General features: G+C 50.8%; 3 protein-coding genes across 3 annotated transcripts; 2 read left to right on the plus strand and 1 right to left on the minus strand.

The window, feature by feature from the left end:
* The first annotated feature begins 288 nt into the window (after positions 1-288).
* On the plus strand, positions 289-2,893 carry B0H65DRAFT_186409 (uncharacterized protein). Its single transcript, XM_062821576.1, has 2 exons — positions 289-1,227; positions 1,755-2,893. The coding sequence occupies exons 1-2, from the start codon at positions 691-693 to the stop codon at positions 2,769-2,771; spliced, it is 1,554 nt and encodes a 517-aa protein (XP_062681425.1). The 5' UTR covers positions 289-690; the 3' UTR covers positions 2,772-2,893.
* Positions 2,894-4,979: 2,086 nt separating this feature from the next.
* B0H65DRAFT_186254 (uncharacterized protein) lies at positions 4,980-6,566 on the plus strand. Its single transcript, XM_062821575.1, has 2 exons — positions 4,980-5,156; positions 5,251-6,566. Exon 2 carries the CDS (start codon positions 5,332-5,334, stop codon positions 6,439-6,441), a length of 1,110 nt encoding a protein of 369 aa, XP_062681426.1. The 5' UTR covers positions 4,980-5,156; positions 5,251-5,331; the 3' UTR covers positions 6,442-6,566.
* Positions 6,567-9,059: 2,493 nt separating this feature from the next.
* On the minus strand, positions 9,060-10,098 carry B0H65DRAFT_573259 (uncharacterized protein; the record flags this gene model as incomplete). Its single annotated transcript, XM_062830541.1, has 2 exons — positions 9,060-9,576; positions 9,644-10,098. The coding sequence occupies 2 exons, from the start codon at positions 10,096-10,098 to the stop codon at positions 9,255-9,257; spliced, it is 777 nt and encodes a 258-aa protein (XP_062681427.1). The 3' UTR covers positions 9,060-9,254.
* Positions 10,099-13,399: the final 3,301 nt, after the last annotated feature.

Here is a 13,399-nt window from a genome sequence, read left to right on the forward strand (position 1 = left end):
TCCTTCTTGAAGATTCGGATAAGGTAGCAATTGGTAGTTCTTGGCCCCTTTGGTGAGCGTTGATGACTGTGAGCCGGGGGAAAGATACCAACTATTATTGTCTTCCTCTCTTCATTCTTTCCGTATATTCCCCAAGTGCGGCCGTCTTTCTCTCTGTTTTGTTATTTCCGACTGTACTCTGCAAAGAAGGTGCATATGAACAAGCCCGGTGGCTTTCCGGCGGCGAAAGAAGCCGCCTTGTCTCGCCGTGCTTTCAGTCAGTCTTTGCTTGTAGTCCACTCGCTTCTAGGCCATACATACATACTTTATCCCAAACGCCAGTTCCAGAAGATTTGAGTTTGCTTCTTATGCCTAGGTACACCTTAGGCACCGTTATCTAGCAAGTTGAATCCATCAATACCTCTATATGGTTCCATACTTCCAGCATGTCATCCCACCCCGGAGTGTTCTGGTTCCTTCGCTCCGCACGAATTAACCCCCATATAAAACCCAGTCTCAATTGTCTTCTAACCGCTCGCTCGCTCACTCTCCCTCCCGCCCATCCTGACAATTCAGCTCTAAAAATCCGAAAAAAAAATTCTCACACACTTCCCTCCTACACCTTTCTTCGATTATTCCATATCTCCATCAGCCCCGGAAGCCTACCCACCCCGTCCTCCTTAACCCCAGTACCGAACCGACCAAGTCAAAATGCCACCCCGAACCCGAACACTAGCAGAAAATCTTGACGCCATCTCCCTGGACGACGACGAGAGCAAGAGCAAGAACAAGGACAACAACGACAAGAAGAAGAAAAGGAAGAAAAACAAATACCCCATGCTAGGACCAAAGAAGAAGAGGAGGAAAAGGCGCTGCTGCCCCGAACTTGGGAAGAAGCATGAAAAAGTACCACTGCCACTGCCACCAACGAACCCACCATCGCCCCCGGAACTACCAGAAGAACCGAACTCTATAAAACCGGAGCCATCATCAGAATCCGACTCATTAGAACAGCAGTTATTACAACTCGAGTTAGCAACAAGCTATGGGATATCAGCACAGGAGCACGAGGCATCATCAGGATTATCGGAACCCGAGCCCAAGCTACTGGGGCCCGAGCTAGAGCCTGCTCGGACTGAACCTGAGCTAGGACCTGAGTCAATGATGACATCGGGATCAGGTCCTGGTGGGGGTACTGGTAGAAGGGGTTTAACGTTGGATCAGTTGCCTTATGATATTCTTTATTTGGTTAGTTTGCAGGTCATTTTCTTCTGTTCATATGTTGGCGTTTTTTATCTGGCCTTTTCTAGGGCCTGTTTAGGATTTTTCTTGGGTTCTTGGATTGTTGTTGTTGTTGTTGTTGTTGTTGTTGTTGTTGTTGTTGTTGTTGTTGTTGTTGTTGTTGTTGTTGTTGTTGTTGTTGTTGTTGTTGTTGTTGTTGTTGTTGTTGTTGTTGTTGTTGTTGTTGTTGTTGTTGTTGTTGTTGTTGTTGTTGTTGTTGTTCTGTGTCGATTTTGTATGTGTGGTCGCATGGGAGGTGTCTTTTTCCTTTTCTCTTGTTTCTTTTTTGTGTCCCTTTATTCTTTTTCCTTTTTTCTTTTTTTTTTCCTTTTTTTTCCCCCTTCTTTTCCTCTTTTTCTTCCTTTTGGTTCTATCTTTTCTCTTTCTCTCCCTACTTTCTTCCCCCCTTTTTCTTAGTCGTTGTACCACTCCACTCCCACATTCCCGCTCCAAGATGGCTAACCCACCACTGTGTTTCCATCCATACAACACAGATCATCGAAGAGCTCTGCAAACCCATTCCCCTGCGGTCTGACATACTCCACGATCAGCTCGCGCCATCAAAACGGCAGGGGGGATATGTTGGGAGAGGTGAGATCTATCGCGCTATACGACAACTCCGCAAACTACCTCTCGTTTGCAAGGCCTTCTACGACCCAGCGATGGCGAATATCTACAAATATATTCCCTTCAGCTTTCATACCCTTAATTCCAAGAACTGGTCTAGCCTCGCTGAATTTTGGAATCGTCAGGAGAATCGTCCCGTAACGGGCCGTATACGACGACTTCACATTGTCTTCAATCCAGAGGGGCTCGACCGTTGGAATTTTGACTCACGCTACGCAGATGAGCCTGATGTGAAGAACCATCTTGATGGTATCAGGCGTCTTAACAAGATATTGATGTCTTCCCTGACGGATCTGTCGGAGCTGGAAGAGCTTGATATCAGCATAGTAGGTCGCCACGAGGCCGTGGGCACGTCAACTTCTGAAATGAAACCTTCGTGGTATCTTCTCACAAGCTTGAAGAACGCGCTTACTAACCGGTTTGATAATCTGACTACTCTTGGGCTAAAAGCCCCTGCCTGTGATTTGGCTTCACTTCTGCAGAGCGTGTCGTCGGAGCTCTGTGCAAATCTTAGATCATTTTACTGCACGCTATCAGGCTGCAACATTGGTGGAGGATTCAAGCCTGACGAAGACCCAACAGATACAATCAATGCCTTCGTCAAGAGATGTCCTAACTTGAGGAGCTTGTCACTCCCTTATCTCAGTAGGGGGCTGCGGCTTCATCCGGATAATACGGGTTTGAAAGAACTGATTGTCTTCGAGGGGCCTTGGAATCATACGAATTCGTATCTCAAGAATTTGTATCTCGAGCTTATCCCTGTACTCATGTCAAAAGGGGCCGCTCAGGTAGAATTGTGGTACGAGGGCAAGGCTTGTAAGTTGTTGGAAAATTATTTACCTCTACTGGACCAAGCCCGCAGTTATTTTCCTGTCATCTACTGAGAGCGTTTTAGGCATGGCATAAATGAGTTAAAGCTAACGGATAATCTCACCCGTCAGTCCGTGGCCAGAAATGGTACGCCAAAGTGGCAATAAAATTAGGCTTCAGACTGAAAGTGGTGTCAGAGACAGAGTGGACGTTCCCCTACAAGGTCTCAGTCTGGTAGGCGTGGTGATGAGAGGGTCATAGAGTCACTCCACAGTAACCCAGGTAAGCAACGCACCAAACCTATATCGACTTCATGCGAGGTTCTTTCAGGCCCCATGCCAGCAGGCTCATCATTTCAAACTTGTGCAAGTCAGATTCCACATACCAGATGAGCTCGAGTTCAACACTCGCTAGCCACTCGCGGCTTGATCTCGCTTGAGACACGACCTAATGTCTACCATCGAGCCGAGCATAAGCAGGACATCGGAGAGCCTGGAAGCCCGATGGTTTCTCGTCGATGAGAATAATACGCTTGCAATACTCCATCGTGGCAATGCTTGCGGAGGGGTAAAACCGGAGCTTCGTGATGAGGATTCTCCAGGTAAATGGTTGGAAAGCAGCGATCGTGTCCCGAGTGGTTGGTCTGGAAACATCATGTAACCATTAAGCGTCCTGTTCCGGTGATGAGGCGGGAAAAGAAATTCCTATGACAAGTTAATATCCCGTCAGTATGTGGTTGGTTCTGTTAGTGCTGTTATCTTCAGAGCGTAAACCGCTCAGCCTTCCTATGATATGCCGATGACCTTACATCCAGACTGGGAACGTGAAAAGGCCAAGATCCCCATGTTCGCAAAGTGTCAAAGTGGTCCGAGTCGAGTGGTCCCGAGGCTAGAACAATGCAGGAGTACCCAAACATTGGTCTAATGACTTTGTCCGACTCGATGCTTGGACCTTGCATGGTATTAACGAAGAAAACGAGTGGTATCGTGAAGGGGCAGTGTTCCTGCAAGGAGTATCTTGGACTGTCGTGCTAGTCTCTGAACATTTCCCGTGACGGTAGACAGATGTGCCCAGGGTTGACGAATGACAGGGTCTCGGTGACGGATTGGGATGGACAGCCACCACGAGTCATGGGCGTCTAGAAGGAAACGGGTAAACTTCCAAGCATATCCAGGGCCGGTGGTTGATTCGTCAATATTGGATGGTGTTTTGTTGGCCGATCATCTCTGTACAGCCTGATGGCGATGAGAAGATCGAGGCACACAGAGAGGCTGTTTCTTTGTCTCGTGTCCATGTCTCGTAGGTACGTATCGAGGATCAAAAAGGCCAAGAGATCAGGCTGCCACCCAAGACTGATGATGTTGGTGCCGACCGTCGGCTAGCGGATTGGGTGTGCAAGCAGGTGGCATTGTTGGCGTAAAAGCTAGCGGGTCTGTGGCCATGCTGGGTCAGATGGGTTGTTGTTGGTCGTCCGTCAAAAAGGGTCAATTGGCCGGGGCCGGGGCCTAGGGTCGGTTCGGACTGAAAGGTTCTTGGCTTCGGTTGGCCGTACCGTCTTATCAAGGAGTCTTGAGATATTTTCATGGTGTCATGAGTGAATAACTGGCTTGATACATTCGTTAGCAGGAGGGCACACCGAGTGACAGAGCAGGCAGTTTGAAGGGCAATCAAGTGCAGGACAGTGGCTGAGGACGATTGGGGCGTCCTGTAGGCGGCTCCTCCAGAAATGTGCTCGTTGTATGATAGCGGGAATAACGCGTTCTTGCGCGGGAGAGGTCGTGGCGGAAAGACGGATTCGATGCGAGGGGCGGTGCGTCATAGAGGCCTCGATGCCCAATAACGTTGTTAGGGTGGCGTGCCAGCAGACCCCAATATCAAAGATTCCTACACAGTGCAGAGCATGTAAGGCTGTCAGGTCGGTTGGTCGGATATCGGCAACTGGATTTTGTTGTGCGGTGCTTTCGCTTTCGACTGGCCACTCGGACCCCGTGATGACTCTGAGGACGTTGACGAGGCAGTGCATGGAAGGAGGCAAGTTGCTTGCCTATGCGGGAATTTGGGGACTTGAAGATAGTAGATAGATGGCGATTATTCGGTCGGTGTTCGATACAGCCAACGGATGAATGTGCGTGCGGATGTGTTGGAGTGATGAAAACAACAAAGGAAGTGATACATGCGGGGAAATGGCTCCACAGTGCAGCACTAACAGCATCCACTGATCCCCAAATCGACCGCTTAAAATGCACCTTGCAGGACAACCCCAGCGCCATGGGAAATGTTATCGCTTACACGACAGGAACCACGCCTGAGCACACCACACCACCTTCTTTCTTCGTTTCTACCTTTGTATCCGGGCCAGATACCACGAGGCAGTCATACATGCCACTGAATCACCAACCAGGCCGCCACACTCTGTCCTCTTGCCTTGGCACATCGCTGGATTCGAGAATGCTTAAAAGGTCACCGTCCCCCTCCCTCGAATCGTCCTTCTGGATATCCACATTCCATCTACCACTTACACTTGTATGATTAACACCCAATCATCCAACCAAGTGCAACGACCACAATAACATCAACAACCATTGGTCACCCCACTTACTCTCTTCCAACACACACCTCCCCATCACCACAACCATGAGCTCCATCTCGACTGACCCGACCCCCCTTAAGGGCAAGGGCCCCGCGCTCATCGATTACGACCACGAGCACGAGCCTACCACCAACGGCGCCGGCGGCTTCCGCCCTCAAGCGCCCATGACGGTGCAGCCTCCCAAGGCCGAAGACCTCCAGAAATCCTACGCGAGCATCATCACCCACGAAGCCGACCCCAAGGACTGGTACGGCTATATGATCAACGGCCTCGGCGCCGTCATCGGCACCATCGGCGCCATCCCGTGCTGCATCGTGTGCCCGAACCCGTACAAGACGGTCCAGCAAGGCAACGTCGGCCTGGTGACCAAGTTCGGCAGGTTCTACAAGGCCGTTGACCCGGGTCTCGTCCGAGTCAACCCGCTCGCCGAGAAACTGATCCAGGTGGACGTCAAGATCCAGATCGTCGAGGTGCCGCAGCAGGTGTGCATGACCAAGGACAACGTGACGGTGCAGTTGACGAGCGTCATCTACTACCACATCGTCAGCCCGCACAAGGCCGCGTTCGGTATCACCAACGTCAAGCAGGCCCTGATCGAGCGCACCCAGACTACCTTGCGCCACGTCATCGGCGCCCGTGTGCTTCAGGACGTGATCGAGCGCCGCGAAGAGATTGCTCAGTCCATCGGGGAGATCATTGAGGATGTCGCGGCCGAGTGGGGTGTCGCCGTCGAGAGCATGCTCATCAAGGACATCATCTTCTCCCACGAGCTGCAAGACTCCCTCTCCATGGCTGCCCAGAGCAAGCGTATCGGCGAGAGCAAGATCATTGCCGCCAAGGCCGAGGTCGAGGCCGCCAAGCTGATGAGGCAGGCCGCCGATATTCTGTCAAGCGCTCCGGCCATGCAGATTCGGTACCTCGAGGCTATGCAGGCTATGGCCAAGTCGGCGAACAGCAAGGTCATCTTCTTGCCAGCTACAAACCAAACGATGCCTAGTCAGGCGCAGTTCAATGCGTCACTGGATGCTCCGGGATCTTTCAACCAGGGCGAGGGCAGCGGTGCGAAGAAGGACACGACCTCGTTCCACGACTTCGGATCTTCCGATGGGGGGTTCCAGCAGGCGTTGAACGCGCACATTGTTGAGAACATATAGTCTCCCAGGGGTAGGAGTTATGATATGAACCCAACACTCCGGCCTACCGCTGCTCAGCTAGAGCTTAATCAGGGGCTTGCTCTAGCAACATCACTCTGTTTATTGCTCGCGTCTCCTTCCAGCCGTTTTCACTTTTCTCTTCACGTTACGGTACATATCTTCTTTTTGCAGGATACCCATGGGATGTTTTTGCCTTGGTTTTTGCTTCGTTTGAAGTTTCAGTTGGAAGGCATGGTACGGGAAAGCGATAATGGGAAATGATTTCTTCGGTTTGGACCATGGGATCGCTCGTTGCCAGTACATGCTTTGTTTGATGAATATACCCACGTTTCATTACCTTACTCTACATCATACACTCGCTAGTATTGGTAATGATAATTCAATTCTACAGTCGCTACTTGTCTTCTCGTGCACACTTATTCATGGTTGCTGTGAAGTCTACAGTGTTTGGTCACAAACATGAAGGCAATTTGATCATATAATTATTCATACAGCCGCTATCTCTTTCGTACCCGGACGCTTAACTTCACTTCTCCATGGACTTTCATCGAATACAGACCTGACTTCTTTACCCAGTCTAGCCTCCCACCTCTCAATCACCCAGTTATGTACATGTAATACTAGTAAGTATGTACAGCCCAATACTGGTTTGCCTGTTAGCTTCGTACTCCAGTGAGACACATGTAACCCGTTGGGAAACGCGGCAAGGTCACTCAGTGTAAAACGCCCAAGTTCAAACCCAAGATGCATTGCCTATATCATCATTAACATATTGACACTAATGTTAAGCCAACATTGTTAAGCCAAACACATAAACTAGATTTAAAGACGTCTAGACAAGTTGACCAGAACTCGATCTAATAAACTTTCTACGTGCTATTTCCCGCTCCGGCTCCCTCTCTCGCTCCGGCCATCGCCATCTCCACCACGTCCATTGCTTTCGCCGCCGCCGCCGCCCCCGCTAAAACCGCCACCGCGTCCCATCTCCTTGAACTTCTTGTTACCCTCCTCACGAGAGGATACTGCTCTTTCGGAGTCGGCTTAGACTCCGGTTCCGTCTAGGTCCCTTCGCCGTCCACCTTCTCTTCGGAGACAGACGCGCCAAAAGTCGACGCTTGTTGTCGGATATTGGCGAAATCGGCAGCGATCGATTGGAAGAGCTTGACTATCGTTGTCGCGATGGCCCGAATTGCGACTTCGATTGTCAATGTGAAGAAGAAAAGAGAAGATTGAATGGTTTTGGTTGAGCCGGGTCGTTATAGACTGTTGGCCGGTTTTGATTCCTTCCAGGGACCGAACAGCATCTTTTGCTTCTTTTCATTTCCTCTACGACGAGAGAGTGGCTGCATATGGCCGTTGGAGAAGGAATCATTTTTTATTTCACAATGGGTCGCATCTTCGGGTACTCAATAATGAGGGGCTCTAAGTTACCCATTAGCGGAGCGGGTAGCCACTCGTCTTCCAGCGGCGGTAGGTCGACGTATTCAAAGTCATCGGAGGTCGCCTGAGTCTCTTGGTCTATTGGGCACCATTTGTGAAGATGGATGAGGGTGTTGCGTATTCCGTCGCGCCGTACGTCTCTTCGGCTCGAACGTGTGCATATACCTAGTTTTCGAAGATACCTGAACTATTTCCAGTCGGTTGAGTAGGTAGCTAGATGTGCGCGAGCAAGTCACCCATAACCAGTCGATCTCGTCATCTGATGGGTAGAAGCCCGAGAGTACCGATATGGTTTCGAAATTAGGACCTTCCAAATCAGGAGTGCTCTAGGCTCCGTCATCTTCAGAATCCCAATCTGATGGCGCCATGTCCAGCACGTAAGTGTGTACCGAACATGCCTGTGACCGCACTGGAGTGTGACGGACAGGGGTGGAGGAGTTGATGAAAGAAGTTCCGACCGAGGGTTTCTTGCGCTCGACAATCCATGCTGGCCGGGTTCGCGTGGAGTTTGATCGAAATTTCGAACCAGCATCTGGGGCTCATAATCAGATGCCACCTGAGTTTTGCCAGCTGATGGTGCAAACCTTTTCGAAGCTTGTCGTATACAAAAATGGGACATCGTACGCCGTGATCAGCGAAGTCACGAGAAATCAAGGGAGAGCCAATCTATCTCCGAAGAGAGACCCGAAGCGTCACCGCTAACGTCGAGGGACAGCCAATCTATCTCCGAAGAGAGATCCGAAGCGTCACAGCTGACGATTGAACTATAAGGCGAGGAACCAGAGAGATGAGTGGGCTTACGATCCAGAACTATAAGGCGAGGAGTAACGAGCGGGCGACCTGGAGCAACCTGAAGAGAGATCTGACAGCCGAAAGAGCCAATCTGTGTCGAGCGGCTCTAAGTTCATGACAGAAGGTAATCCGTATTCACCCAGCGGTTGAGTTTCGACGGGTGTTGTTTGTAGGCTGGCGAGTCGACACATTCAAAGTCCTCGGGGGTCGCCTAGGCCCCTTGGTCTTGCTGGTCCATGAGCGGAGCGGAAGGTAGCCACTCGTTCTCCAGCGGCGGCAGCTCGATGCATCATCGGACGAAAATTGGGTTTTCAGGATCGTTAGCTCCGTCGTGAGTTTCCTAGACCCGTTCAGTCTTGTTGCTATTCTGAGGTGACGGGTGGGGAATTGCCGATGTCTTCCGGATGGGGGCTAATGGGGTCCTGCTTCATCATCTTGTCCAAGTCCAGCGCGACCTGCCCGACCTGCCCGACCTGCTCCACCCGCTGCCGCGTTGAAGGATCGTGTTCACCAAGCACCGGGGCAACCTTTTGCCCTTCCGAAGTGGTTTGGGCCTTGGGGTGTTACTGTTTGGTTTGCAATTAAATGGATGGGGCTTGTTCCAGTCGGAAAGCCAGGATCCAGTTGGTGCAGCGAACAGTGTGCGAGTGGACGGACGGGTGCAGTATGATAATGGTGGACGGGTACTGAGTATCAATACAACTTGTCGATGCAGTGAAAGTTGGTTGCAAGCCGAAGGAAGAGAAGAATCGAGGGGAGGAGAGGGATGCAGCGTAGTCTAAATACACCTTGGGAGGTTTTTTGGTATGAAATATTTGCAAGGGTCGCCGCAAGAGCAGCAGCAATGCGCGGTCTGTGATGAAGAGGTCGAGGACATGATTGATGGATTTCAATTGATCAGATCTATGAGACTCGTCAGTTAAAGTCGCGATAGCAGAAACAACTTGGGCAGCGAAAATAGCTGGCGTACCTAATCCACTCCTCGAGGCATTTGTTTGCGGTATCAAGCAGTTCATTCTCATCGCGTGTGACTGGCCTTGCGGATGATGTCGAATTTTTGAGACTCGTGGTGATTTGGGTGGAATGGTCCAGCAGTGTTGCCGTACTGGTATCTGGGGAGCCGATACGGAAGATGGTATGGCACACGGATGCCATTTCTATAGCAAAGCCAATAGTTTGCATGACATTGCACGCGAGCCTGAAGGCTTCGAGGCCGGACATGTTATCGGTGGCGGCGGGTCCGAACAAATGGTCGTAGACCTCGTCAACGTTGGCTGAAAGCCATATTAGTGAACAGAGGTAGTATACCACGACAATAACAAACGGCATCCATGCCTTGAATGACATGGTGCTGACGAGGTGTAACAGTGCTTCCAACCAAGTCGTCGCATCTGCGGCGACGGCGGCGACGGGTTCCGAGGCCATCATGTATTGTTCTTTGAGATGCACTCTTCAAACAAGGCAACATCGCCTAACCTGGGACCGGAAAAACAAAAGAAACGAAAGAAACAAAAACACCAACGCTCTTCCCGGTCAGTTGATCACATCATGCAAATTCATTTTCCGTTTCCCTTGGTCCTGGTGCCGTCGCGTCCGCGTAGGACGGCGGCGGTCCGGTCGTGACTTTTGGAGCCGGATCCGCGTAAGATGGTCGTCCATCTGTAACGTTGGGGGCCGGAGGGGCTTGCGTCAGAATATGGCCCTTCATGTATCTGTAGAATTGATGCCCTTTGAATATCGGCCAGACGATGATGAACAAGACAACCAAGCAAAAAAAATGCACCAAATGTCGTTGCAGCCGTTGGGGAGAATGCGAATCATGTGGACAGATTGTCCTCCAAATCTTGATAGATTGTGCTTGAGCGAAGTCGAAGAGACTCAGCAATAGCGAGGTCGATGCTACTGCGATCCCTACCCAAGCTCCTGTTGGTATTCTGATGCGGTGTGAGCGGCAGGGATCGGATACATCGGACACGGTTTCGTTCCGACAATCACAAGTCGACGCCATCGTAGATTGGAAGCGGCAGAAGGTCGATGTCGTTGCGAGCACTGCGAGTGACTACATGTTAGAAATGAGTTGAAGAGGCGGAAGGGGCGGCAACATCCACGCCCTCAGTCTTCTGGACCGAGGAATGGGCAATGCTCGCGGCACTGCCAACGAGAACGAGTTGATGGCGCAGTCCTGGATGGACGGACTAGACGGGTGACAGCGCGGAAGTACTCTAGAAGTGCTGTGCGCATCGGTTCGGAGATGATGACAGGTTTTGGCATGGTGGCTGCTGGCTTGGGGTTTTGAAAGGTTGGCTGGGACTGGAAGTCATCAAGTGTTAGCAGCCATATATATGATAAGTACCTTAGCTATGAATGCCTTACTTGATGATGAGGGACTTGTCTAGCTGCCTGCTGGTACTTGAGCGTGGCAGGGCGTGGATGGTAAGAAGTGTGATGGATGTAAGATGCCGTGTAGACTGACGGTGGTAAAGTTTGCGACAAGAGCTCCGCCGAAGACTAACACTACTTGGTGTAAAACATCGGAAAAGTTGGATGTTGATGCAGAGTGTGAATGTTGATGATGTATCCAAAGAAGAAATGATGTGTTTGATGATGAGAGAAGAAAGAGTCCAGTGCGCTCTTTCTGCTCCTTCTTGACGGCTGGAATTGGGCTGTCGAAGAAAGAGTGATCTGATGACCAGTCTTCTTCGTCCGTTGGATGGATCGATGAACAGACGGAAAGGTTGTCGAGATTGGGACCTTCGGAACGATGTTGAGGATACGCGAGATGATGGGAGGCATTGGCAGGGCTCTAAGCCGTGATCTCTCCTCTAAGGCAATACGATGGGCTGCTGGCATAGTGAGGGTAGTTGGTGTAGCGCGAAAAAGGCTTGCGTTCTGTTCAACAAAAAAATTCGCTGTTGGAATTGTCCCTGACTTGAGTTGTAGGACGAAAGAAGAGAAGAAGCATTACTGAGTTGGTGCCGATGAGCCGAGGCGGGAAGATGGAGGCTCATGTCATGCCATAATGCTGTATACGGGCATTCCGGGCACTCAAAGTCTGAGATGTAATTCCCTTGTTTGGTAGGAAGAACCAATGGTACGAAGAGCTTGGCCGGCATATCGTGTGCAAGAACATCTGGCGATCCGCATCGGTAATCTCGACAGTGGTGTATACCAGAGGGCACGAGCCTGGGGTAGGAGGGGGTGTATAGGCTGGTGCCGGGCGAGGTGGTGCTTGGAGATGAGCCTCCTCTGGTCATGCAAGCTCAGTTGCATGTCGCTGGGTGATGTCGTCTTCGTTGCTACTGGAGTTGTCAATGTCGTACGGTCCACGGGTTGATGTGGCGTCCCATGATGTTGATTTCTGTTTGTCGGGGGTGAGCAGCGCGAGTGCTTTTAACCGGAGAGGAAAGAAACAGTGTAAAGTTCATGATTGCCATCAATGAATCCGGCGTTCGATTCGCGGTTGGTTGGCGCACCAGTCTAGAAGGGGAAATGCTCAGAGCAAGTCAAAGATTGGGAAAAGTGCTTGAATCTGGAGAAGAGAAGAATCCGGTCAAAGGGGTGGGGGAGCCCAGATTATATACCTGGCCATCTGCCCCCTCATGGCTTCCAGTCTGCATGCAGATTTGCTTTCTGGCTTCCTGACTTGCTTCCTGACGTGCGTCTATGCAGGATCTCTTTCCCGGCCACGCTGCCGTAGCTTCCTTGGGGTGACGATGCCTTCCTCCTCGGCTATTGAGCGCCTTCTATCAAGTCATACAGGCACCAGAAACCGCAAGGACCGGCGTAGATAGGAGAGGAACCTACAACTAATAACAGAAAGGAGAATGGACGGATGGCGGAAGGGGGATCCCCGGATTGACGGATGGAAACAGGCCGGGAAATGCCTCGGGAAGGAATCTTGTCCAAATGATATTGAGTTATCACTGCCAAACCACAAAACAGTGAAGAGGAAGGAAACTTCCAACACCACAGCCCAACATTCTTGCACTCTATCGGTTCGATACTTCCCACCAATCCTTCCCAAACCTCCAAAAGGCCTCGGTAACACTTGACTACCTCTACACTTAAACATTGAGCAAGAACATGTAATGAGTTTCGAACCAGACATAAGGTACCGACACTGATTTGAACCCTTCATCGCCGAATCTAACACATAAACCTTGGTGAAGAACGCCTAGAAGATTGGACGAGACGTCTGAGACAAATAAACTTCGCGGTAATGTCTTGCACAGAATCCTTGACGGAATCCCCTCCCCTATGGCTTAACAAACTAAGCACGCCGTAGAGGAGACAATTCACTTACTTGACATCCCCAAGGACCAGGAGGACACCGGCGACATCTGCCTCAAGCTCCTCTCGCAGCTCAGGGGCATCCATCTAGCTTGGCAAGACATCTTCGGCTGGCGCTTTGTGGTTACCGAAGGGGATGACAAGAAGTGGAAGGCAGAGAAGGCTGCTGAGGGGAAAGAGGCGCAGACTGTTGACCAACTGGAATTGGGTTCCGCGCTGGGCAGTTGTGAAATGCAATAGAAGTAGCTAGACACTATCATTCCACCCCGCCCATTCCCATCTCTACAACCAGTAAACCGCGCAGGAGGAATCTACCTTAATCCACTCCATGACAGCCCCAGATGATATCAAGACGTTGTCTCGTTGTCCGGAAATGAACAAGGCGCAGCGCGGGAAGGTACCTATATTCCCCATGAAAGGCTTTGCTGTTCTTACC

The sequence above is a fragment of the Neurospora tetraspora genome, assembly GCF_033439725.1.
Source record: "Neurospora tetraspora strain CBS 560.94 chromosome Unknown B0H65scaffold_4, whole genome shotgun sequence".
Classification (NCBI taxonomy): Eukaryota; Fungi; Ascomycota; class Sordariomycetes; order Sordariales; family Sordariaceae; genus Neurospora; species Neurospora tetraspora.

Excerpts from the sequence above, each read along its gene's own strand:
- B0H65DRAFT_186409 (XM_062821576.1), top strand. The coding sequence starts at position 691 with ATGCCACCCCGAACCCGAACACTAGCAGAAAATCTTGACGCCATCTCC. Across the intron at positions 1,228-1,754 it reads CTTATGATATTCTTTATTTG|ATCATCGAAGAGCTCTGCAA; the intron begins GTTAGTTTGCAG and ends CATACAACACAG.
- B0H65DRAFT_186254 (XM_062821575.1), top strand. The coding sequence starts at position 5,332 with ATGAGCTCCATCTCGACTGACCCGACCCCCCTTAAGGGCAAGGGCCCC.